Source organism: Lissotriton vulgaris, chromosome 6, assembly GCF_964263255.1.
Source record: "Lissotriton vulgaris chromosome 6, aLisVul1.2, whole genome shotgun sequence".
Taxonomy (NCBI): Eukaryota; Metazoa; Chordata; class Amphibia; order Caudata; family Salamandridae; genus Lissotriton; species Lissotriton vulgaris.
Window position 1 is genome coordinate 1,475,696,103 of NC_141694.1, and position 22,809 is coordinate 1,475,718,911.

Sequence of the window (22,809 nt, forward strand, 5' to 3'; positions counted from 1 at the left end):
TCTACCCACTACTGTCCTCTTACAATCTTACAATAGTGAGGCAATTTCTGAGAGACCAGAGTGAAATTCAGTCATACCACATGCTACAGTGAAATTTGGCACTGAACATTGTAAACAGACATAATTGAGGAATCTTTGTAGCTGGTACTGTTTTGAGCAAAAGTGTACAGACAGTCACAAGACTGGGAATTGCCTGGTACCAGAATATATATTAACCCCTTCCATGCTCATGACGAGCTCAGCTCGTCATGAGGCACAGTTGAGCTGTGCTGATGACGAGCTGAGCTCGTCATGAATAAAGCCAAATAGCAGTTTCCAGCACAGGGTAAAAATAACCACAGCAGCGATGTGGTTAATACCGGACAAAATGAATACAGTATGAAGCAATAGCTACTCTTTACTGTGGTTCCAGTAAAAGGAGATTTTTATTTTTACCGGAGGAGAGCAGTTGGAAGGTCTTAGGCAAATTCTTTCACAAGCAGCCCATGCCCATGCCCTCATTTGCTGCCCCTTATTTTTCAGGGTGTTTATGTCTTCGCCCTAGTGGTTTAGAGTTGAAAAGGGTAAGGATTTTCAAACACTGCGAGTAGGGTTCAGTTACAAAACAGTCCCCTTCTGCCGCTTCCAAACATAAGCATAAAAAAAAGAAAAGGAAGGAAGAAAAAAGAAGTGATAAATCAGTACATGCTCAAGACATCTCTGCTGTCTGGTACTGATTATTACTTTGCTTTCAACCAGTTCTTCAGAGAGAAAAAGGACTGCAACGTCCGGGTTGCTGATACAAAAATAGAACCCTGCACTCCATATTGAACCAACCAGAATTTGAATGTTACTCTTCATAGTGATAAGTACTGTACCACACATGGCCACACATGGCCGACTACTGACACTGCAACTCCCTCCCACAGAAAATATTGAGGTAGTGATTTAAAATAAACCCCAATTTTTAATTAAAAGTAGAGCTTGGCGGCAGCATGCTTTCAGCTGTAGTTTTTTTTGTGATTCCCTTCTGTTAATGACAAGTAGGAAAGGGGAGAAATGTTCTTTCTTTTGATCCACCTACTATCCGGGGTAGGGAGCCATGCCTCCCTCTTTCAGTAATGTAACGAGGAAGGTATATCAGACTAGTGAAGATTACTGGTAAGTAACCAGGGCATCACCTTACACATTCATATTTGGGAATACCCTGTAGTTTCTAAATTTCACCGATAACGTTAGTTTTTAAAGACTGATTTCTATTTAAGACCTAATAATAGTGACTTGTTATTTATATACTGTTGTGATGCTGTTGTATTCTGTTTTTAGTATGTGTTTTTATGTGTTATAGAACAAGTAGATTCCCCTCTCTTGTTTTTGATTACAGTTGCTGAAGAGCGAAAGCCATCTGATTTCCTTATTGTTGAAGGACAAAAATTTGCAGTAGTTGGGTAAGATGATTCATACGTAGTATGCTTTTACTAGATTAGTCTTCTTATTTATTATCAGAGTATTAATGACAGATAACGACATAATTTGTTTACAGTTTATAAACCGTTAGAAAAAAAAAAGCTTTGTTGGAGTACCCTGAAGCTATCAGGCCAATTAGAAAATTTTGCAACAGCCATATCAATTTAGGGATTGCACAGCACATGCAAGCACCAGAAATCACTTTAGAAATGGATTATCTAATAACAGATTGCTTTTCCTTAACATTCACTTAATGGCATTTGTTTTTTGGTAACCACACTCAGTTTCAATACTGCAAAAAGCCCTCAATTTAGCCCCATAATGTACAACTGTTTACTCATGTCTGAGTTGTAGATGCAGAGTCTGTTGCAAACCAGCTCAGGAAACAGAATGGGGAACTAAGGGTTAAGACTGGTTGGGATGTGAAAGACATTGTGAAAGGTCTAAAAGTAGAATGTAAAATGACATTGCCGTTGCCCGCTGGGGGCCAAAGGAGCATGGTGGTCAGGGGGCATTACTGTGAAGGCTTCCCAGCACCAGTAACTCCAAGGTGCCTTTCCACGTGCCATGTAGAGAAATTACCCCACTGAAGAAGGAATGGGAAGACCACTACAGAATCCGTTAAAATCCTGACCTCCCAGGAGATTCACACACTCCACAGGTGTGAGTAGTAACAGTTAATCCTGGAGCCCCAACAAGGCAGGAAGTGGTGACAATTCTCTCTGCAGTGTATCACCGAATTACTGCTCATTCTGGGTAATGTAACCCTGCGATTGTGACACAATGGCATAAGACGATTAAAGGTGAGGACGATTGCCATTCACGAAGGGCTGTGGTGCGGCACAGGGTGAGCCTTGCTTGGAGCAGCATGAGCAAGTCAACACTGACATCAAGTCAGTTCTAATTGGCATGAAAAGCAGCCTGTCTTTAGTAGACAATATGATTACACTCTAACAATGTGCTTTGCTCAGTTAAAGGAGCGCCTAGATAAACGTCCGTCTAGCACAGCAACATAAATCTGATGTCGAGGACTGTTCCAGTTCTGCCTCTGAGAAAATCAAGAAGGTGGAAAAGGTACTGAAAACTGTTCAATTAACAAAGGCCTCGATGGACGTTCTAGGAAAACCCTTATTAGAATAATGGGCATTACATACTATTCCAAAGGTAGGCATGAAACTTTGGATATAGAAACTCCTCTTTACCATTGTTGGCAAAGAGGCCTTCTCAGAGACCTTCACAATCGAGTAGTAACATAGTGTGTTGGTCCCACCCTCCCCTGCCCCAAGACTGCCCCCCACAACACAATCCGACTCCCATTATTGCTAAAATTATGAACTATAGAGACCGAGCCACAATTTTAAGGTTGGCTAAAGCAAAATAGCACAATTTGGTTGTGCCCCCCCTTTCTAATTGCATTCTGATTTCACAATCACTGTCCAGGAGGCAAGAACAGCCTTTACTGAGGCAATCAGTAGGCTGCAATCCCTTAATAATAATTATGTTATACTCTGCCACGTGCAGCAGCACATCTAAGACTACGAGGCTGGCCTAACGTTCATCTTAACCTGAATCGTGAAGATGAAGAATTTCCCCACATAGCAAAGAAACCACAGAAAGGACAGCCGATATGCTAATGAATAACAGTGAATACTATTGACTGGCTCATCTGAGTAGAATCTGCCTTTTCTGTGTGGTCACCTCAGATTTTTTGCCTTTTGTGGGCCCTACATTTTTGCTGGTTTTGCAACTCTGTGCACCTCACTCCCAGTATCTATTAGTGAAGTGTATGTTTTCACCCTTTTAACATAGTCTATATGGCATATCCGTAAAAGGCATATTTGCCATACCTATAAGTCCGTAGTATATGGTGCAAATTGTACTCCGGGCCTAGGCGTTAAATGCCACTTGCCGACTGCAGCACTATTGCTCCATCTGCTACAGTAGCGGTGCAAACAGGGCTTTAGGGCTACCAGTGTAGCCTGACAGCAACTGCGCAAAAAAGGGACTGGGACCTGTCAAGTAATCCCCTTTTGACAGGTAAAAGCCTTCCATTTAAATATTAATTGGCCCACAAGGGAGAGTTCATGGTATTTAAAAGCAGGACATGTAGAAATTTAAAGTTTGCATGTCCTAACAGTGACTATCCCCACAAAAATTTTTCACTGTAGGAAGGCTGGCTCACCCATAGAGAAACACTAGACAACAATATTAAATATGAATACGTGTGCTTAGTTATTAAAAATTCAGTTCAACAGGGTATTCAGATTTTTTTAATAAATAATAAGTAAAAGTTCATTTTAAAAATTACTCTTAACATGCCTGACCTGTCAACAGGCTAATCAAAATATGCCCCTGCCAGTGATTAGCTTTGAATATGTGTGAAATGCCTCACAGGAGCAAACTAGAGGCTGACCTGAATGGGCTGAGATAACTGCTCTGAACTCCTCAGATTATACAGGTTGGAAGCTGTGGGCATCCTTGTTGACACTACTGTGTCAAATCCTGTTTGACAGGCCTGCTGTGTTCATGTAATGACCCTTGGTGCACACTTGAAAAGGGAGATAACAGAATGTCAAGAACATTCTTGTGGATTCCCTGTCTGGTTGCTGAAGAACTCTGCTTTTGTCCTACCAGACCTTTGTTTGTGGGTTTACATATAATCCTTGGGGTACAATTGAAAGGGGAGGGATCAGGATGCAAAGGCAATGCTTGTGTATCCACTTCCTGGCTGCTGATGGACTCTGCTTTTGTTTTATCAGACTTCTGTCACTAGGTTTGCTGTGGGTAAATTGAGATGTCATTCTTTCCACTTAATGCTGAATGATAGTGGTCTTGCTAAAGAATGGATGCCTGTTGGTGTTGTGTTGTACCATATTGGGAAAAAGATCAAATAGGGGGTTGCTATATATCTCTTTAGCACATTTTTTTAAATGCTGTAAATACGTGTAATTTAAAAAAAACTACATCCTAATTGAAACTAAATGTGGGGAAATATGAAAGGAGAGATGTGATCAGTACTGGCTTCCTATAGACAAGCAAATAAAGATGGAAAGTTGCTGGTCTGCTCTGGTTTCCCTTTCCATAATCATCTCCTCAAAAGGAGAGTGATTGTGGCACAATAGTTGTAGAGCTTTTCAACAATGGGCTGTGCTTACTTTAGACGCAGACCAGCAAGATGCTTTTCTGTGATGCAATGACGATACTGTCAGAGATATCTGTTGCTTACTTCCAAAGTCATTGGCTTCCGAATCATCGTCTTCCAAGAGATCTGTCTCACAGGTGGTGGGCGTCAGGTGGCCTCGGTTGGGGGTGGCCTGATGCTATGCAAGACAGAATATGGGAGGTTAACATTTAGATATTCCTATCATATCTGTTTAAAGGATGCTTAACTATTTACTGATTTCCACTGGATTGTGTTTTGCATGATAAGTATGTTATTTGGCTAATAAATTGTTCTTTATTTTGAAGCACTGTTATTTTTTTGTAAACTTGTTTAGCAGCTTTAGCATTTAAGACAATCACTTATTATGTCAGTGAAAGTCAACTAAGAAAGATTAGACAGACCAGCAATTTACTTATGTACATGCTTACCTTTCAATTTTGAGGTTTTGAGTGGCAGTCAGGAAGCCATTCTAATAAGACTTTGCTGGAGGGATTCTGGATTTATGAGGTGTCTTTATAAGGTGATTTTAACCGCATTGCTGCGGCGGTTATTTTTCCGCTGTGCAGCTTTTTTCAAAAAGCCGCGTTAGATGACAAGCTCAGCTCGTCATCCGCACACGACCACCGTGGGTGATGACGAGCTGAGCTCGTCATGAGCAGCGAAGGGGTTAACCCCTTCGCTGCTCATGACGAGCTCAGCTCATCATGAGGCTCGGTTGAGCTGTGCTTATGACGAGCTGAGCTCGTCATGAATAAAGGTAACTCTGTGATTCCAGCACCGGGGTGGAAAACCTCTAGCAGCCAAGGTGTTGATGGTAGATTTAAACTTTATCCTGAACTGGAAACAGGAGCTAATAGTGTACATGTAGTTACACAAATACCACATAAAGAGTATATAATACTCTTGGCTTAATGCTGGAGTTCAACTGTATAGTTTGTCAAAGCCCACAATCACATCATGGTCTCCTGTTAGTAGCTAAAGGCAAGGTCAAAAAGTAGGAACATCCATTATAAGGAGAGCAGGGTTTTGAGAACTTTTTTGAAGGCAAGTTGGTTTGAAATAAGTTGAACTTCTTTAGCATGTTATTACATAGAATATAGAGTCACATACTTAGTAAGGTTTGCTCCCTAAATGGGCCTTTTGATTGCTGGGGAATTGTAAAAGAATCCTGTTAAACAATCAAAGCTTTCTTTTAGGGTGATGTCTATCCAGACATTTGGAAACAAATGTTTGTGTTTTACTCTAGATAGCATGATGAAGTATACAGCGACCTTTGAAGATAACTCGCTGTTGGATAGGAAGCCAGTTTTGAGATTTCTAGATGGGCGGTAGTAGGGCTAAAGCAAAAGACTTCTACACTTGTCTGGCAGCTTGTTTTGAATGGCTTGCAAGCGATGAATGAGAAGATTACTACAAAAGTAGGGCACACCTGCTCAGACTATAGCTTTTATGAAACATGCTCTGTGAGTATATGTGATTGAAGGTTATTGACGATATTGTAGACTTTGTCTGTGCCAAAACGTTATCAGAATTGAGCCGTTCGAGGCATGTGGGCTACTGAATTCATATCTGTGCATAGATCGCCGCCTAGTGTTGGGTCCGGATGATCGCACATTGTTGTCCTGGAAGAGTCTTCGAAGCATCAAGAGATGGGTGGCTCCTCCCCTGGACTACAGTGGGCATGGGCATCGACTCCATCCTCAGATTGTTTTTTTCCGCCATTGGCTTCGGATGCATATTTGTTAACTCAAGTTTGGAATCTATAAATAACTTTCTTTTTGGCCAAAAGGCCTTTAGTATATCGTCGGTATTGTCTTGCGATCGGTGCCCAGTTCTGTTCCAGCTCAGTTCCCGAGCCGGACATCCAGAGGAGCCGCGTGGCTTTTCGACACTGAAGGCCCAGTCGACGCCAGAGGCCTTATCGACGAACCATCATGGAACGGAGCCCGTTCAAGAGATGTCCTGTGTGTAACTCAAAATATCCTCACATCGACGTCCACCCAGTGTGCAACAAGTGCCTGTCACCGGATCACGATGAAGCCAGCTGTATGGCTTGTTCTCGTGTCCGCTCCAAGAACACGATTCGACTTCGACGCGCAGTGCGCAAGAAAGCCCAGCAAACAGCACCTGACCCAGTGAACATATTCGATGCAGGATACGATGAGGGAGCAGAGCGGGAGGTTTGAGAGGACCTGTCTGATCCCGCATCGGAGATCGACACCAGCTACGACGCTGATATTGAAATGGTCAATACTGAAGACGTCGTCGACGAGGTAGGAGACGACGATGGGGCCTTTGGGGCCATAGAAGATAGCTCAAGCGAGGAGCTAGGCCCGAACGCTGATACTGGGGCCGAGACACATAATAAGGCTCAGGTCGAGGGATCGCCACATGGCCTTACCCAAGATCTTACACTAGGTTCTACTGCCTCGCCTTCGGGCCCGGCTTCGGACACTTCTAAGGAGCCACGGGTTGCCAAATCGAAACCGAAAGAGAGAGCCTCGGTGTCTACGCAACCAAAAGCACTAGAGGCGAAATCAAAACCGAAAGTGCGTATTGCTTTGGTCGGCTCAAAGTCCTCTGAACTATCGGCACCGACGAAGCAAAAAGGTGTTATCGACCCGGTGAGGTCACTAAAGGGTGTCGAGCCGAAGACTGGGACACCGAAAAAACTGGTCAAAGACGTCGACCCGAAAAAATCTGCGCCGAAGACCGTCGACACAGACAAAGGACTCGGAGCTCAGAAGGTTCTCGATCCTACACGTCGACCGGACAAGGCTAAGAGCGTTACGAACCTAGAGTCCACGCCTGGCGGTGGCTCGAAGGAACCCGTTGGGTCGACGCAGCCATCCGCCTCCTTCTCGAAGCAGGTGTCGGTATCGCTCAAGCGAATTAAGGAAAAGGCTTCGGCTATCGGACCAAAGGATACTCCACCACCAAAGCCTGCCAGTAAACCTCAAAAGTCGCCAGCGCCCACCCAGTTCACACTGCCGCCGAAAGTGGTACCCAAGGCCTTCGCCCCGAAGATGGCCGTCGAAGCGTCCAAGAAGGTGTCCACAGGGCCGAAGCCCACGACTGCGGTACTGGTCACAAAGCATCGACAACCCTCGCTTGAAGAGCAGTCGGAACACTTCATCGATGCCGACACGGGTAGACTTTCAATTTACAAACGAAAGATCACCCCGGAACAGCCTATGGAGTCATATAGAATCCCATTGAAAAAGAGGAAGGATTCTACTACAACACCCGTTCTTGTCTAACCTATATCTCCACGTGGCCAAGACACTGCTCATGTTTCGCCCACTTACTCGGATGTGGAGACAGGGGAAGGTGACAATGAGGAGTACAGCTATCCTGTGGACACTGATCCAGAAGATCAAAATGAACCCTGGGCGGACGCTGCTGACCCAGGGGATCCACACACTGCCCCGGACAGTCATGTGCATGCTGTAAAAACATTGCCTACTGAAGACTCGGCGGCATTTAATGCACTTATTGAAAGGGCAGCAAAAATCATGATGTCCAGCTCCATGCTGACCCTATTGAAGTGGATTTTCTGTTTGACACCTTTTCCACCTCAGAAAGAACTGTCAAGACTCTGCCAATGCTGAAGGGTGTCTTAAAACATGCTGGAGACATATTTAAAGAGCCCACAAGGGCCAGGGTAATAAACCCCAGAATTGAAAAGAAGTACAAACCGGCACCTGGGGACCCTACCTACATTAAGGGACAGTTGCCGTTGGACTCTCTCTGGTTGTTTCCAATGCCCGGAAGAGGGCGAACTCGCAAGCAACGGGTGATGCTCCTCCCCCTGACAAAAAAACTAAGGTGCTAGAAGCATCAGGGAAAAGAGTGGCAGCTCAAGCGGCAAATATCTGGCACATTTCAAACACTCAGGCACTCTTAGCCAGATATGACAGGGCCCATTGCGATACACTTGAGACCCTGTTACAACACTTGCCAGATGAATATAAGGAGGCAGCAGAGATGCTCATTCGGGAAGGAAAGCTCATATCAAATGCTTCTATCAAGTGTGCACTGGACGCAGCAGACACCGCGGCCAGAGCCATTAACACAAGTGTGATGTTGAGGCGACATGCCTGGCTCAGAATCTCCGGGTTCAAGCCAGAGATACAGACCACCATACTAAATCAGCCTGTAAACCCTGATCATTCATTTGGCCCAGAGGTGGACACCACCTTGGAAAAAATCAAAAAGGACACTGAAACTGCAAAGTCTATGGGGGCTCTCCAGTCACAGCAGTTCAGGGGTGGTTCTTTTCGTCGCTCAAACAATAGAGGAGTTTCCAAAGGCCAGCTGTCCCAACAAACACAGTACAATAAAGGTGGTGCGCAAACCACATACACCAAACAAAGTAGAGGTGGCTATCGTGGAAACAGCGCCAAGGGCAGAGGGCGTGGAAACAACAGCTCCAGATCCTCCGCCACTAACAAACAGTGACGCCTTGTCACTGCCCCCGACCATACAACACCGGTCGGGGGAGACTACAACAGTTCCTGCCAGTCTGGAAATCCATCACCACAGACCGGTGGGTCAGGAAGCTTATCCAGTACGGTTATTGTCTGGAGTTAACATCCACTCCACCCAACATACCCCCAAGACACCGTCCTATGTCCACAGAGCATTTGCACTTATTGCAGCAGGAGGTACTAGTCATGCTGCAAAAAGGAGCAATCAAACTCGTGCCTGTGGAAGAGAGAGGCACAGGAGTGTACTCACTGTACTTCTTAATCCCAAAAAAGGACAGGTCCCTCAGACCCATACTGGACCTCAGACCCCTAAACCAGTACATCCTGTCAGAACATTTTCACATGCTAACACTGCAGCAGGTCCTACCGTTGCTCAGTCAGGGAGATTTCCTCGCAACATTAGATCTGAAGGATGCATACTTTCATATTCCGCTACACCCGTCCCACAGAAAATACCTCAGATTCACCATTCAAAATCAGCATTACCAATTCAAGGTCCTCCCTTTCGGAGTGACAACGGCACACAGGGTGTTTACAAAGTGCTTGGCGACAGTGGCTGCACACCTACGGAGACGGAATATTCACGTCTACCCTTATCTGGACGACTGGCTTATCCAAGCAAAGTCGGCCGAGCAGTGTGCCGCCCACATGTCCAACACCATTCACCTTCTTCACAATCTGGGATTCTCACTGAATTACCCAAAGTACAACCTTCAGCCCGCCCACGTACAACAGTATCTGGGTGTGACAATAGACACCCTGGCAGCCACAGCACAGCCAAATTTAGTTAGGATCAACGGCATTCAATTACTGATACAAAAATTCAGACCGCAACACTCGCTTCCGGCACGAGTGTTTATGCAGTTGATAGTCATGATGGCCTCCTGCATCTTCATAGTCCCGCACGGGAGACTAAATATGCGTCCGCTTCAGGAGTGCTTAGCATGTCAGTGGAATAAGGCTCACGGACAGTTGAAAGACCTAGTGTTGGTAACCGGTCGTGCATACAACTCTCTGCATTGGTGGAATTCACAAAACCTTTGCAGGGGACGACCGTTCCAGGAGCCTGTGCCACAGATCATTCTGACAACGGACGCATCTCTCCAGGGATGGGGAGCTCATGTACTCCACTACACAGTGCAGGGACTATGGACAACGCAGCAAAAGAAGATGCACATCAACCTTCTAGAACTGATGGCTATCTTCAGGGCAATGAAAGCATTAAAAATACATCTGTGCAACAAGGTCGTGTTGATCCGGACGGACAACAACACGGCCATGTACTACATTCAGAAGCAGGGAGGTACACACTCTCCACAGTTGTCTCATCTGGCTCAGAGCATGTGGAAGTGGGCCATTCAAAGGAACATCTTCCTCATGGCGGAACACCTCCCAGGCAAAGACAATCAGATGGCGGACCTGCTCAGCAGGTACAGCCACCAAATGCACGAGTGGGAGATACATCCATCAGTACTCCACCCGTACTTCCAGCAGTGGGGTCATCCAGAGATAGACCTGTTCGCCACAAAGGAAAACGCCAAATGCCAAAGCTTTGCCGCCAGGTTCCCACACCCACAGTCTCAGGGCAATGCGATATGGATGAACTGGTCAGGCATATTTGCGTACGCTTTTCCCCCCGCACCTCTAATACCGCTTGTGGCATGCAAGCTGAAGCAACACTCGATAAAACTCATCCTGGTTGCTCCGACGTGGGCATGCCAACCATGTACACCACGTTTCTAGAACTATCCGTGGTACCGCATCAAAGGCTGCACCTCACACCCAGGCTTTTGACGCAGAGCCATGGAGACATTCAGCATCCAGATCCGCAACAGCTCAACCTGGCGATCTGGCTCCTGAAGTCTTAGAATTTGGCTACCTCAACTTGCCTCCAGACTGTATGGATATCATAAGGGAGGCAAGGAAGCCCACCACCAGAGCATGTTATGCGGCGAAATGCAAGCGGTTCGTCATTTATTGTGCTGACCACAACATCAACCCGCTAGATGCATCTACTCACAACATCATTTACTATCTGTTACATCTATACAAATGCAATCTGGCCTATGCTTCCATTCGTATACATTTGTCCGCAATAGCAGCTTATCTACAAAACAGGCAGCATCTCTCACTTTTCAAAGTACCTGCCATCAAAGCTTTTCTGGAAGGACTCAAACGAGTCATTCCTCCCCGGACCCCATCGGCTCCTGAATGGAACCTAAATGTGGTCCTCACCAGACTGATGGGTCCACCTTTTGAGCCTCTACATTCATGCGAGATTCAGTTCTTAACATGGAAAGTGGCTTTCCTGATAGCGATTACATCGCTGAGACGCGTTAGTGAACTCCAGGCACTAACTATCCAAGAGCCATTTATACAAATTCACTCCAACAGGTTTCTTCCTAAGGTGGTTTCACAGTTCCATATCAATCAGACTATAGAACTGCCTGTGTTGTTCCAAAATCCTGAGTCAGTGGCGGAGAGAATGCTCCACACACTAGACATCAAGAGAGCCTTAATGTACTACATTGATAGGACCAAAGATTTTCGGAAAACAAAACAACTATTTGTTGCCTTTTCGCCACAACACAAAGGCAACCCCATTTCCAAAGCAGGTATAGCCAGGTGGATCGTTAAGTGCATTCAAATTTGTTATCAAAAAGCCAAGCGCACTTTAACGGTCCCCCCACGGGCCCACTCCACCCGAAAGTTGGGGGCCTCCATGGCTTTCCTTGGGAATATACCTTTAGAAGACATATGTAGAGCAGCCACATGGTCTACCACATACACATTTACGAAACACTACTGTGTAGATGTGCACTCCAAGCAGCAGGCAGCTGTAGGGCAGGCTGTTCTAAAAACACTTTTTCAAACTGCTGCAGCTGGCACAGGCGGCCGCCGCTAATGGAGGGACTGCTATGTATTCTATGCACAGATATGAATTCAGCAGCCCACATGCCTCGAACCGAATATGCTACTTACGAGTATGCATCTGTTCTTGGCATGTAGGGCTGCTGACATTCATATCGCCCGCCCTCCTCTCCGGCGCCTGTAGCGGCTGCAGCACTCAGAATCACTCTTAGCATGGTCATCGCTCACGGTGTTACACTCCATCTTTGCCACAATGGCGAAAAACAATCTGGGGATGGAGTCGATGCCCATGCGCACTGTAGTCCAGGGGAGGAGCCACCTATCTCGTGATACTTCGAAGACTCTTCCAGGACAACAATGTGCGATCATCCGGACCCAACACTAGGCGGCGATCTATGCACAGATATGAATGTCAGCAGCCCTACATGCCAAGAACAGATGCATACTGGTAAGTAGCATATTCGTTACCTATTGTAAATGATTTTCTTGTTCATGTATTCATTTGTTTACCAAATCGTTATTTAATTTTCAGGACCGTTTTGCTGCTGATAAGAATAATTCTTGAATACTGCCAGTGTGTGGATGACATTCCTTCCATAACCACAGACATGCTAACACGCTTATCTGACTTATTGAAGGTAGGGTGAGGAAGCTGTCCTGGTTAAGTCATCTAGGACACAAACAGCACTATTTCTATTCTATTTCTATCACTAGTTTAACCATTTACTCTACAGATATGAACGCTCATAGATAAGCTGCCCAATAAATGCAGAAATTTGATCACATTTTGCAAGTTTTGTAAACATGTAAAAAACACAACATTCATGTACAGAATTCCAGTTATCTCAGACTTTAATTTTATTTCTAGAGAGAATGATGTGGATAATATTATGGTGCGGCCCTTTGTTGTCTATAATCATATTATCTTTGGATTGCACATTTTCACTACAGTGATAATCAGGTTGTTTGCCGCGTGAAACTTTGCATTCTTTGCTACAGTACCATGTTTTCCACGTTTGTCCCTGGGTCTCCATTGTGTAATTCTTTGTGGACGGTCAAGCCATTAAACCGTAGCCCTTTCTTAAATTTTTTGGTCAGTGTTCTTGGTTTGTTGCTGTTGTACTGGCTTGTGACCTATTTTGTGGATTTTATGTCTCTGTACTTCCTTGGTATTATTGATGAATAGGTATGGAGGTCTGATCTTAGGCCTGATACAAAGATTGTTAAGGAAAAACTGATCCTTAATGTGTATTCTGATTATTTGAGTTCATATTGTGACCACAAATGAAACAATGTGTTTGCATTGAAGTAGATTTTGTAAACCATGGACTCTAAAGCGTTTATTTGTTTTTTTCCGCTTGTTTATTTATCCTTCACTTTTGATCCTATATTTAAATTGCTAAGCTGGAACATAAACACAGAATTGTCAATAAGCTTTTTGAATGCATATTTAATATATTCCAGAAAAGATTAATCAGATCTATATCTAAAAATCTTTTCCACCGGACCCTTCATTTCCCACAACACACTAAGATCATTATTCCTTCTTACAAGCACACACTTTGTGCAGTAGAAATAATTATTTTATGTGCCACAAATAAAGTATTGTGTACCTTAGAAACATAACTTTTTAATGTGGCACAGCAGAGAATCTTTTTGTGATAAGCCAATCACACATCTTATGTGCCACTACTGTGATATTTTTCAAATGACAAGATACATTGTGATCACAAGCAAATGAGTCTATAATTGATCTTAACTAAAGTTAAGATACATAGTAGATCATCCAAAAAAGAAATTACAAGAAGCTGCAAACTGTATCAGAAGTCTAAACTCAAAATGTAATGTCATCCTGCTACCTATTGCTGATCACAAAGCATAGTTAAGCTTCTGAAAAGAATATTTTAATGATGCTTTTCAGAAACATCTGTATTCGGACAATAAAAGTATATTGTAATATGCAGAAAAACAATAGAACATATATGTCCACAGGAAACCTATTGTTACAGGTGGTTCAGCTTTAAATGTTTTCTTGTGAATAAAGTAAGAGAAGCATACAGTACAAGTGAATACCCATTATATGGGATAACCTACTGCCCCAAACATGGACCTACATCGACCCCTCCCCCCCTCCAGTCTCTCCCTTCACCTGCTCTTTGACCCACATGGTCCAGTCTGTAGTTCTGAAGATTTACTCTTATCTGAGTACCAATGATTGCAGTGTTTCTTGCCCACAGAAGCTGCTATCTGTCTGTTTGTGAAAGACCTCTTGAGGACCTTACGAAAAACTCGCCGTGCACTTAACGCCCAACTGTTTCTTACTATTGGTTGGCTTTATTGTCACTCATTTGCCTATCTTCCTCTTCTTGTGTTTGTCCCTTTCCTGGAGCATAGCTTTTTACCACACTCTTCATTAGCTGACCTATATCCTTCCACTGATCGCATTTAGGGAACTCCTTTTACTTTTTTCTCCATGAAGGTATGTTTTTTTGCAATCTCTCATTGTCTGCTCTCCCCCTGTAACTTCCCCTGCGCATACTCCGGTTTGCTTCTCCCTTAGTTGGCTGCTTTTCATTCTACACCCTCTCCCCCTCATGATATTTGTTCATCCCCCATCCCTGTCTAATCCGATTTGATCCACAAACTTTTAGAGCCCTGCATGCTACTAGATCGTGTTGTGTTGCTCTGCACAGACATTGATCTGCTCCAGAAGTGATGAGTGGAGCCACCTAGAGCGCCACCCATATGTGCCAGTAACTGTTCATTTTCCCCCCGCTCATTCTGATGCAGATTTTGAGACTTTCTCTTGTCTTTGATCAGATCTTTTTTTGTCAAAATGTTCTCCTGGGTGCAAGAGCTATAATAATAATAATAATAATAATAATAATAATAATAATAATAATAATCCACATTTGTAAAGCGCACAATCACCCGTAAGGGTCTCTAGGCGCTGGGGGCTGTTGGGAAGATTAAGCAAGCTATTGCCCAGAGTCACATGGTGCTGGGCTACTCTGCGCCCGGTGCCGGGGTTCGAACCGTGATCCCCAGATTCCGGAGTCAGTTTCAGCCTGCAGGGACTGTTGTATACAGATGTCTGTGACAGACCCCCCACGTAGTCTGCTTGTTGTGCCTGGTATCTGACCACGACTTCAAGGCTGCAGCAACTGTGCCCAGAAGAACCGGGAGGACATATGGGAATGCTAGCCAAAACTGTACATTACCAAACACAAGAAGACTGCACATCGTGACCTGTCAATAAAAAGGTTCCATTTCCACTTCTTAAGTCGTAACTGGAGTAGGTGGTTGTCGCAGTCGTAGTCTTCAGCTAAGTTGGAGAAATAGCACACAAAATCCAAGTGGGAAATGGCCTACCCTGTCACTCTCAAACTCCAGAGAGGTCGTGAGAGCACCAGCCTATCTCCCGGGCTCGCTCCCGAACTCCATCGGAGCCAATTCCAAGTCCTGTCCCAAAGCCCCCCACATTTCTGGGCCATTGGCAATTTCATAGCAAGTAGAGGCCTTAAGAGAGGCCATGCAGCTCACTTTTTGGCACTTTACCAACTCATTCAGGGTCATCTTCAGGCGCTAAGGATCCGCAGGGGTCTCCAGTCAGACATCCACCGGCAGGTCTGCCCTCTGTACCTCCTGTGCCTCTTGGACCCATATCGAATTCAGCACTGACACCGGTGTTCGCTAGGAATCCAACGCTGTCACCTGCGGCGATTCTGCTCGTATTGACTACGGATCAGGATATACAGCCTATAGTGCTATATGACTCCAAATTGAACCTGCCATGACCAAAGTCCCTCCCCACGCCAACCTCTGTGATATGTCTTGGCAACCCCTCCGATTCTGATACTTGCTAGAATCACATTGTAGGGACCAGACTTTACATATTATTTTTGGCACTGATTCGGAGTTTGATATCTATGATTACAGGAACGATTATGTTCCCCCAGTGTGACAAAAACTAACAGTATGAGGAGCATCAGGATGCCAGTGGGCTTTATACTGGCCTTGTGCCTTCCCTTGGGTCCTGCTACAGAGAAAATACCTCTTTTACAGTCATTATGAGAAGTACTGTTGAGATGTTAGATCTAAAATTGTCAACCACGGAAGTGAAAACTAATGCATTGGCAAATGTTCTGCAACCCGGCCAGACACCCACTGAGCCACTGCTATCATTTCAGACACTTACTGACACCCTTCTGGGCACTTCAACTAAGCCCTGTTCAGAGCTGCCCATTAATAAAAAACAATCCAGTTGCCATCCTGCTCCTGCTGCTCCTGCCTGCCTAACACACTGTCCAACTCTGGGAAATGTAGTATTACAGGTGTCCACCAGCAGGGTCAACTCCTATGCCTTCGCTACGACTCCTTCTTCACCGTCAGTCCAAAGAAATAGATGTTTGGCCCAATGATTTTCTCCTGCACAAGCCTTGTTTTAAGATCGCTAATACCAATTGAATCCTTGGCCATTAGTCCCATGCCCTGTAGAATATAGGTGGCTCAGGGTTTACCAGCTGGTCCAGGTGACTTTTAGCCGGATCTTACACAGGCTAACCAGGACAATGGTGATACACAAAATGTGCGATATACTCAGGACTGGACATGACTGATTGTCTGCTCTACAGCACCACACCTGGATGTGGCCGACAGGCTTCTTCCGGAAGGGCTAGGCATCTTCAATGGACATGTCTTTTTGGTGACAAATCATACTCTGTCTTGGTGCGTTTGAAGGCTAGGCGATCCACTACATGTTCCTTGTGCCTCTCTGCTCCCACAGGCCAAATTCAACAAACAATTTTGCCATCTTAGTGGCTACAGTAGAGGTCTTTGCATCCATTAACTCCAGATCACTTCAGCACACCTGTCTTCTCAGACCTTTAAGGGCACAGGCTATGGCTGTCAAAGACAATGAGGACAGCAGGAACAATGTGCATCTCGGTCCACCGCACCTCCAGCAGCACAATCGTAAAACGGCTTTACTGTGTACCTTCCAGTACATAGCCTCACTGGCGATGGCAAGATCCGATATTTCCTCATTGGGTGGCAGTTCATCACAACTAACAGACAATGTTCCCTCTCATGTTTTTGATCTGTGTGCGGCAGCGTGAGGTCTTTGCGCACTGCACCCAAGGCTATGTGTGTGAAGAAAACAACCATGCATTAAACACTAACCTGGGATTCCGGTTTAGGCCAGTCCAGTCAGGTATATGTCCACATATTTTTTTAGTATTTGTTACACTAAACAGGCTTATAAACATGCAATGTACCTTCTGTGATACTGCTTTTCCCTGGCATTCATCTTGCATGAGGGGTAGAGCTGGGTGAGCTAGGAAATTCATAAGGAAGACTGAGATCTGATCCTTCAGAAGGTCCCACATGAAATGATGCAACAAGTTCACATGCAAAAGACAGGACAAAGGCTCTTGCTAATTAAAAATAGGTTATGTCTCTAACACGTGCATTTTAATTGATTTGATGGTAGCACTGTAAAATGAGGATGACAGACTTTGACACCGTAAGAAATGACACAGAACTGTGAAAATACATAGAGGACGCAGCATCAGATTGTAACTCAAAGAGCCATTCTTCAGATTGAAACATCACTCTAGAAACCTTAGAGACTGAAATCACACCAAGTTCCTGAGACCATACCATAATAACAGAGTAGGTGGTGTACCACAAATGTACGTACCCACCGTCAGAATGTAGAAGAAGTGTTTGAACATGTCTCCCTGACCCTGCATGCATGTGTGCAGGAGATGAGAGGATGTGGACACACTTTAATGGTGGCCCTTTGGGGAGGCTACAGACAACATGCGGTGTGATTTCCTGCATCCAGTTCAGAGAAAGTCTTAACAGTATTGCACATATCTGGGACTCGGTAGGACAGGTGCTGCCCATGGTCCCAGAAGGGGCTCGGGCAATTCTTACACTAACCATGCTTGATAGCCCGGATGTAGCTAAATTCTCCGTCTGTTGTGGATTTTTCTGTGGCTATGGCAAAGGCCTTCCGACCGCCTGTATCAACCATACCCACAGGGCCAGCAGGCTTCCCAGCCCTTTGCTGGTCATGGCAAATCTTCCCACAAACCTCTTGGTCAACAAGGAACACCGTATGGCCATGTTCTTCAATACGTTGCCCCATTCAAACCTCTTTATTGTGTCTTCTTCGTCGCACCACCATCCGGTATGAGGCAGGATCTGGCACTTCTTACCAGAGTGAGAGAAAGTCACCTCAGAAAAATTTGAAGTTGCAGATAGTTCAGCAGGGTTATGCCGTCCCTTTTATTTCAACTCTGCCCCTCCATGTCACCATCAGTGCAATGGCTGTCTGAGGGAACATCTGTCCTCATGATTGCTACTGCCAGTACTTTCTGGTACCATAAAATGACTAAGCCCTCTGCCCTATTCTCGACCTTCACTCTCTCAACAACTTCCTGAAAAAAGACTGGCTCAAAATGCTTACACTTTCCCTAGTCCTGTTTCCATTAGACCCTGGAGACTGGATGGTGGCGTTCGACCTGCAAGAGCTTCCTTCCACATCCCTGTCTCCCAGGCCCATAGACTCTAACTTATGTTCATGGCGGGCTCGGAGTAATTTCAATTTTCTTTGCTCCCCTTTGCACCCCAGGTATTCATAAAAGTGATGGCAGTGGTTGCTGCTCATCTTCAGAGGTTTAGGGTTCCAGCCTTTCTCTACCTTGATGACGGACTGTTGGGGCTAGCCCCAGGCAGTCGTCACCCACCACCAAACTACAGCAAACCTTCTACATACTTTGGGATTGACTATCAACATACCAAAGTCACAACTGACTTCTCCTCGAAAGCTCCCTTTCATCGAAGCGCTTCTGGACACTTAAGCTTTGCACCTACCCTCCAGTGCGGACAGTCCAGTACATTTAGGCTATGATGACAGAGACCACTGCCGCTATGTGGTACTGCTACAAGCTGGATGTAGGGTGGAGTTGTGGAGCCTGTTCCATGAGGTCCCGCACCTCCTCCACATGGCTGGAACATCAGGACATATTCCTGGTCGTACAACACATGGTGGGATCTCCGCAAGCCAAGGGAGACAGACTCGGCTGTCTGCACCTAACGAATTATGAATGCCATCTACACCTGGAAGTAATGTCTCTTCCATGAATAGGGAGAATGTTGCTTAATCGCCCCTACTGAGACTGTGTATTGTCTGCACTTTTTCTTGTTGGAGTTGCCAAAGCGGCTCTCCCAAGGAAATGCATTTGCTTAGAGTGGAATGACAATCCTCCATTTAACATTCAGGGAGAATCTTGATTTCATTAAAGGCAACAGATGCTAATATTTTACATAAACCTTTATTGCTGCCGTGACATGCAGCCCTTTAAAGAACGTACACACATTATAAATTATTCCATCCTGGAATCATAGTACAGTATATGACCATGCAAATTGCAAACCACTATTTTCCTCTTTGTAGGCTGCAACACGAAGAAAAACTTGAACGTGAAAGAACTCGAATATCTGAAACAAGTCCAATCATTAACACCTTCGCTGCGGCGGCTATTCCGCCGCAGCGCTAAAGGTCGCGGGGGTCGCGTCTCACCTGCGCGGGTGACGGAACCGTTCCGTCACGGCTCGCGGGTGAGCTGTGCTTGTGACGGAAGGGTTCCGTCACGGCCCCGCCCTCTTAATGAAACGCGCCGCGCAGGCGCGGCGAGCGGGCCGTGATGGAACCGTTTCGTCATGAGCACAGCCCACCCGAGGGGCGTGACGGAACGGTTTCGTCAATAGCGTCGAAGTGGTTAACTGTTTCCTACAGAAAGCACGATAAATTAATGCTAATTTCCTATGAGTAGGATGGTAAAGACCAATGCTTTGGGAGTTTTTAAATAAAAAAAATTAAATAGACAAATCTACCTTCTTCATATTTTTCTATCATTTTGCTCCCCTGACCCGTATGGAAAAAACATAGGGTGAGGTGAGTGGGATAATGATAGTCTCCCTTGTCTTTAATGAAATCAAGATTCTCTCTGCATGTTAATTGGAGAATCTTCATTTCATTACATGTCTGGAGGCTATCATTATGCATGTTTAAACCTTTCCATAACTATGTTGCTTATATGTATCACAGTCTCAAATTGAAATTTGCAAAGGTGCTGGCATTCAACCAATCTGCTGCTTTTAAGATCTCAGAAAGAGTACCGCCGGCCCAGAATACTTTACTGGCCATTGCACCTTTTCCTGAATGAGCACCAAATTTTGATAACTATATGCCCGCCACACTTATTACTGCTCTAATCCAAATAGCTATTGAGACGCTAGATGCTGCTTATGTGGTTTCACATAGGGTCTTAATAGTTGACTGTCACCATCATGTCTAAATTCTAGCATTCTATGCTCATAAACCTTCATGCAACTTACCACACACAGTTTTGGAATCCTAGAATGAAGGATAGAAAACATGACCAGACATATTCCTTGTTCTCTTGCAAATACCAAAATGTACACCATCTGATGAATAAATTATGTTACAAATCTCTAAAAGTTTAACATCTGAAACAATTCTGAAAGATATTAAACAGGGAAGAGTTGCCAATTTCTAGGAAACCTGTCTCAAAGAGATGTAACAATTACCGGGCCATGAGTCAAAGAGTTTGAATACTAAATTAGCCTCCTATTAGGAAGCCTAGCAAACATTAAGCTGTCTCTTAAGTCTTAGGTCCATCATCAGTCCACATGTTAATGTTAATAAAACGTATTGAGCACATGAATACCCAGATGTGTCATGGTGCTGAGACAGAAGTAGCCTTAGTCGAAGCAATTAGTTTTGAAAAAGCCATGTTTTGAGGTCCCTTCTAAAGGTGGTAAGTGAACCAGCATTTCTAATAGCGAAAGGTAATTTATTCCAAAATGTTGCCGTTCCGCAAGAGATACTGCGGCCTCCCCAGCATGAGGTCCGGATCCTTGGAACCTCCATAAGTCTAGCATCTGAAGAAGGCAGTTGTCTGGCTGGATGATACCAGGAGAAAAGCTTCTTAAGATACATTGGTCCGGTGTTGCTCGAGGCCTTATAGGTTAGGCATAGCACCTTGAACTTAATGCGCTGTGCCACCGGGAGCCAGTGAAGTCTTCGGATTTACTCAGTTACTGTCTCATATTTAGGAATATTTCGTAGACGTCTTGCAGATGCGGTTTGGATCATCTGGAGCTTTTTTAAATATTGCTTCTGCATATTTAGTTTGAGTCCATTTCAGTAGTCTAGCTTAGTCTGCACCAGGGTAGTCACCATTGTCTTTTTGAAGTCGTCAGAAATGTATGGTAAGAACTTCTGGTTTTTGATCAGAAAGTGGGAGGTAGATACAATGGCATTGGTCTGCTGAGATAAAGTGAGTTTATTATCGATCAGTACTCCCGGGTTTTTTGCCTTCTGAACTGGGTATGGTAGTTTCCCCATCTCCGCCGACCACCAATGGTCATCCCATCTGGGTTGCAAATTCCCAAAGATCACTACTTCGGCTTTCCCAGAATAAAGCCTGAGGCAGGGGTCACCCATCCATCTATGTATTTCCACCATACAGTTTTGAAACTGCATTGATGGGGAGGCTTGCCCTTTATACGCCGCCACAACCAACTGGGTGTCATTGGTGTATAACGCAAGACTAAAACCGAAATATTGGATTAACCGGGCTAGTTCTGAAGCATAAATGTTAAAAAGTGTCAGACTGAGAGATGAACCCTGCGGGATCCCGCAAGGGAGGACATAGGGTGTTGATTTAGACTGGACTAGTGCCACCGTTTGTCTCCTATCTTTAAGAAAGGAGGACAGCAGGGCTAGTGCCAGGCCCTTCACCCCTAGCAATTCCAGCCGCACTAACAGTAAGATATGATCCACTGCATTGAAGGCCACCGAGAGATCAAGAAGGATGAGAGCAGCAGCGCGCCCCCTTATCCATCACCTTCCTGATCTCCTCGTGGCCCTGATTAGTGCTGTTTCTGTAGTGTGTTCTGGGCGAAAACCAAACTGGGAGGGATCGAGCAAGTCATTTCCTTGTATAAACTGTGATAACTGCCTATTCATAATTTTCTCCACTACTTTTTCCCGGGAGTGGTAGTCTGAATATCGGCCGATAGTTGTTGGGGTCAGACTCATTTAGATTGGTTTTTTTTTTTAACAGAGGCAGTATTGATGCATCCTTCCATATGGATGGGAAGGTTCCAGACGTGAATGTATTGTTAAAAATGCCTGTGCATACCGGGCTAACCTACTTTACTAACTCTTTCAAAAAAAGTGGGGGGACACTGATCTAGAGGAGATCCGGATTTAATTTCAATGATATGTTTTTCCCCGAATTCCATATTAACCAGCGTGAAGCTGTGAATAATCTCATCACTGGGATCTGAGCATGGACGTAAGTCAATAGGAACTATTGTGAAGACCATTTCAAAAGAGTCATAGATATCCTTTACTTTGTTTCTAAAAGCGTCCGCAATTACCACATAAAAGCTATTGTTGTTCTTGGTGCATTTTTTCTTTGGCAGAGAGGAAAGTTTCTCTACTACTCCGAACAGATCCTTAGCAGAGTTCTTAACATTTACAATGTGCCTCGTGAAACATGCTTTTTTCTCTGTGACCAGCAGTGTTTGTAGTGAATTAGGGCCGCTTTATAAATGCCTTTGTCTGTCAAATCATATTTAGTTCTCCAACGTCTATCCAGTCTGCAATATTTTGTTTTTCCAGGCCTAAAGCCTCAGTAAACCAGGGGGCTGAAGGTGGGGTGCGGTTCCTTGAAATCTTTCCAGTGGGTACTGTGGCCTCAATTGTTTCATTAAGCCAGTTAGTATATTGGGTAA

At 44.8% G+C, this 22,809-nt stretch overlaps 1 protein-coding gene across 4 annotated transcripts in view; it reads left to right on the forward strand.

The window, feature by feature from the left end:
* VPS54 (VPS54 subunit of GARP complex) overlaps positions 1 to 22,809 on the forward strand; it is a 599,465-nt gene that overhangs the window by 386,528 nt on the left and 190,128 nt on the right. For all 4 annotated transcript variants that reach the window (XM_086927614.1, XM_086927616.1, XM_086927615.1 and 1 more), the window contains exons 17-18: positions 1,364 to 1,427; positions 12,503 to 12,608. In XM_086927614.1, the coding sequence (XP_086783740.1) occupies positions 1,364 to 1,427; positions 12,503 to 12,608 (170 nt within the window). The remainder of the gene's footprint in view (positions 1 to 1,363; positions 1,428 to 12,502; positions 12,609 to 22,809) is intronic.